Raw genomic sequence first — 4,574 nt, forward strand, 5'->3', positions numbered from 1 at the left:
TCAACTCCCAACTCGACCCCAAGACAAACAGGAATCTTGAAGACCTACACATGCACGCCATGCACGGACATGCACTCCGAGACACAGACGCGGGTATCGCATCGCCAGGAAAATGCCTCAGCACATGCCAGCGTCGCAATGCCGCCTCCAATGCCGTTCATTTCCCCGCGATGCCTGTATGCCTGTATGCTGATCTCTGCTGATTCTTCTTCTGTCTTTCTCTTTATCTTTCGTTTTGTTTCTCTTTTTTTCCGTTTTTGCTATCTCTTTCCCTCTCTTTCTTTGTTTCTTGTTTATTTGTGGTCGTTTTACTTTGTTTTTTGTGTTGTTTTTTTTCTCTCTCTCTCACTCTTACTTCTCTCTGTCTGTTTGTCTCTGTTGTTACTCTAGTTGCATGCCGTCACTCTAGTTAATGCAATGCGGCGGTGGTGACACAGGCGCCCGAGAAGATTCATGAAAGAGGATTCAAGAGGATTAAAGAGGATTCAAGAGGAAAAGGGGGAATTTCAAGGAGATCTAAGAGGATTTAAGAGGAAGTTGGCATTGGTTATGAGGTTAATGAGAATACTTATGAGGTTATTAATTGAATCAATGAAGTTATGAAAGAGGATTCAAGAGGAAAGGGGGAATTTCAAGGAGATTTAAGAGGATTTAAGAGGAAGTTGGCACTGGTTAAGAGGTTAGTGAGAATACTTACGAGGTTATTAATTGAATAACTAATCAATGAAGATATAATTGACAGACTGATGAGAAATTAAAGAGAGGAAGAGGAAGAAAGAGGAAATTAGAATTATTTTATATAAAGAGCAATTCAAGAGAGTGGATTCAAGCGGAATAAAAAACCAAAAGACTAAGAAGAGATACAAGAGAAGAGTCTCAAGAAGATTCAAGAGTAAGAGATTATCAAAACATTACGGAATTCAAGAGGAATTTGAAAAAAAACAGATAATAGAAGGTTCAAGAGGGAGAAGAAAGTAACAGAATAATAAGAAATTCAAAAGAGATCATTCAAGAAGAAGAGGAAGACAAACAAAAAAAAGCTATTAAACGATTCGATAATAAGAAGAGACAAAGGAAGAGGAGATGATTCAACGGGGAAAAAAAGAAGAATTATTCGATATACTAAGAAGAGGAACCCGAGAATAGGAGAATTTTCAAGAGTAAGAGGGAAATAGAATAACAAAAATAAGAAAAGTAAGAAAGAAAAGGAAGATACAAAAAGCCTAATAGAAAATATAAAAGTGAGAGATAAGACAAAAATTCAAACGAGACGTGAATTCAAGAGAAAAAGACTCTTGAAAAGAAGGAGATGGTAGGAAAAAATAATAAAAAGAAGAAAAATAAATGAAAATGCAATAGCGTGATATGATTCAAAAAAAGAAAATTAAATCTGAAAGCGCGTGTTTTTTTGTTTTTGTTTTTTTCTTAATACGATTCAAAAGATCAAGAAGAGATTTAAAAGTAAGAGGATATTCCAAAAAGAAAAAAAGATCAAGAGATAATCCGAGAGTAAGAGATCCAGAAACAAGAGCAAATTAAAAAAAAAAAAAAAAAAAAAAAAAAAACATCCACAATAGGAAAAAAAATGACTTCTTTCTTCTTTCTCAAAGGATTATCTCCCGCATCTCGTATCCTTCCTTAAGACTCTGGTCTTAATATATCCTCGTCCTCTTTGGATTCACGAAGGAAAATCCTCTTCTCTTTCTTTTGGCTTCCTCTCTCTCCTCTCTGTTTCTTCCTTCTTCTGCTTATCGCCGACTCTCGCCTGGGGTCGCCAACGCATTAATCGTCTTCCTCTCTGTCATAATTTTTGTCTTGTTGTGACGTGGGTCTTTTTTTTTCTTCTTCCCTTTCTTTTTCTTTCTTGATTTGTTGTATTTCTTTTCTTATTTCTTTTATTATTTCTTTCCTTTTTTTTCTTTTCTCTCTCTCTCTCTCTTTCTCTTTCTATCTATCTATCTTTCTTTCTTTCTTTCTTTCTCTTTCTCTCTCTTTCTTCTCTCTTCTCTCTCTCTCTCTTTCTTCTCTCTTCTCTCTCTCTCTCTCTCTCTCTCTCTCTCTCTCTCTCTCTCTCTCTCTCTCTCTCTCTCTCTCTCTCTCTCTCTCTCTCTCTCTCTCTCTCTCTCTCTCTCTCTCTCTCTCTCTCTCTCTCTCGCTCTCACAAACACACAACCAACCACCCAACAAACAAACAAACAAACACAAAAACCCCCCCCCCAACCCACCCCCCCCCCCCAAAAAAAAAAAAAAAAAACCCTCAGCCAACCGACACTCTGCAAGATGAAGTTTTACAACCCAACTTCGCCAGTTATGTTTGCGTTTTGTCAACTAATTCGAGACACATGTCGGTGCGCACGTGGGTCGGAGAGGCCCTCCTCGGTACAATATTAGTCTTCTATTAAGGCGCGCCGTGTAGACACCTTTAAGAAGCCGCTAGGAACTTGATCCCTTCCTCGCTGGAAGCCTCGGCATGCATTATGCACGAGACACGTTTCCCTCTCGTGGGGGTACGGGCGGACGCACACGCGCGCGCGGGCACTTGTGCACGTTTGTGCATGGGGACGTGCGCATGGCTTCCTGCTCTTAGTTCGTTTTTTTTTTTGTGTGTTTTATTTCTCTGTCTCTTTCTTTTTTTCGGTCTGTCTGTATAGCTGGCTGGCTGGCTGGCTCTCCTTTTTCTCTGCATTTCTCTCTGTCTCTCTCTCTCTCTCTCTCTCTCTCTCTCTCTCTCTCTCTCTCTCTCTCTCTCTCTCTCTCTCTCTCTCTCTCTCTCTCTCTCTATCTATCTCTCACTCACTTACTCACTCACTCACTCACACTCTCTCTTTCTTTTTTTCTTTCTTTCTCTGTCTTTCCTTCCCTCCCTCCTTTCCCACCCTCCCTCCCTCCATCCTCCTCAAACCCCCTCCATCCTCCTCAACCCCCCCCTCTCCCTCCCCCCTTCCTTCCCTCCCATGAACCAAGCAACATAGTCTCAATATGCCAGGGCCTTCATAATGCCCCAGAATATTCAAGGAACAACCCATTATGCTAAGTCCTCTGGTATATGTTAATGTTTCGTCTTAGGCATTGGGGCGGGCGGCGGGCGGCGGGCGGCAGGGGGGCGGGCGGGGCGGAGTGTGAATGCGGTGGGAGTTGGAGGTAATTGGTTGTGTCAATACTGCCTCACCCATTTCTTGCGGTTTTGTTTTTGTGGGTTGATGTTTTTTCTTGTTTTTTGGGAGTGTGTGTGTGATTTTTTTTTCTTTTTTTTTCTCTTTATTTTTCGTGTTTTTTTTTTTTCTTCTTCTTCTTCTTCTTCTTCTTCTTCTTCTTCTTCTTCTTCTTCTTCTCCTCCTTCGGAGAGAGAGAGAGAGAGAGAGAGAGAGAGAGAGAGAGAGAGAGAGAGAGAGAGAGAGAGAGAGAGAGAGAGAGGAGGAGAAGAGAAAAAGAAGAAAGACAAGAAAGACAGAGAGAAGGAGAGAGAGAAGACAGAGAGAGAGAAAAGACACTATGAAGAAAGAAAAGAAGAAGAGAAAGAGAGAGAGAGAGAGAGAAGAGAGAGAAGAGAGAGAGAGGAGAAAGAAGAGAGGAGGAGGAAGAGAGAGATGAGGAGAGAGAGGAGAGAGAGAGGAGAGAGAGAAATCGCGAAGAGAGAGAGAGGAGGTGAGAGAGAGAAGGGCGGAGAGAGAGATAGAGAGAGGAGCTGGAGAGAGAGAAAGATGAGAAAGAGAGACGAGAAAGAGAGGAGAGAGGTGAAAAGCGCGAGATCGATGAGCAGAGGAGGAGGAGGGCGAGATGACGCAGAGAGAAGAGAGGAGAGAGAGAGAGAGAGAGGAGAGAGAGACACAGATACAGACATGGAGAGAGAGAGAGAGAGAGAGAGAGAGAAAGAGAGAGAGTAGGAAATCCGAGAGAAAGAGAGAAGAGGAGATGTTTGAGATGGTTACATGTGTCCAGGCGTGAAGAAAGAGAGAAAGAGAGAGGAGAGCGAACCGAATATGGAGAGAGAGAGGAGACGAGAGAAGCAAGAGTCGACGCAGAGAGAGGAGTAGGGAGAGAGAGAGAGAGAGAGAGAGAGAGAGAGAGAGAGAGAGAGAGAGAGAGAATGAGAAGAAGAAGAAGGAAAAGGAGTAGAAAAAGAGGAGAAGGAGAAAGAGAAAGAGAAGGAGAGAGAGAGAGAGAGACCTGAACCCGGTTAAATTCTTTAAGTCTATTGGCAAACGTTCTCAAGTGTCACTAACGACCTCTGAGAACTCTCCGTCGAATGGAAATTAAAAAAAAAAAAAGAAAAGAAAGAAAAAAAAACAGAAAGGGACTCATTATACGAAGAAAAAAAAAGACAAATCACATCAAGAGAAGCAGGGTTTCCAATCCTACAAAACTTACTCGTTTATTTTTCTCTCTTCTCTCTTTCGTCTTCTGCCATTTTGAACTTGATGGGAGATTAAAAAAAAAAAAAAAAAAATCTACTTTTTATCTCTCCTTTTCCGTCTTAATTCATTCTTTATCTTAATGGGTGATAAAGAATTAAAAAAAAACTCTAAGGAAGTTATTTCTCCGTCTTAAAAGGTCCCTTTTGATATATGGCGGTT

The 4,574-nt window shown here is 41.2% G+C and overlaps 1 protein-coding gene across 1 annotated transcript in view; it reads left to right on the forward strand.

Moving 5' to 3' along the window:
- Positions 1–4,574, forward strand: part of kon (chondroitin sulfate proteoglycan 4-like protein) — a 103,933-nt gene that overhangs the window by 35,339 nt on the left and 64,020 nt on the right. The window contains exon 2 of the mRNA XM_086531309.1: positions 24–176. Coding sequence (XP_086387435.1) covers positions 24–176 — 153 coding nt within the window. The remainder of the gene's footprint in view (positions 1–23; positions 177–4,574) is intronic.

The sequence above is a fragment of the Penaeus japonicus genome, unplaced genomic scaffold, assembly GCF_977035675.1.
Source record: "Penaeus japonicus unplaced genomic scaffold, GWHDUDI00000001_assembly GWHDUDI00000035, whole genome shotgun sequence".
Taxonomy (NCBI): Eukaryota; Metazoa; Arthropoda; class Malacostraca; order Decapoda; family Penaeidae; genus Penaeus; species Penaeus japonicus.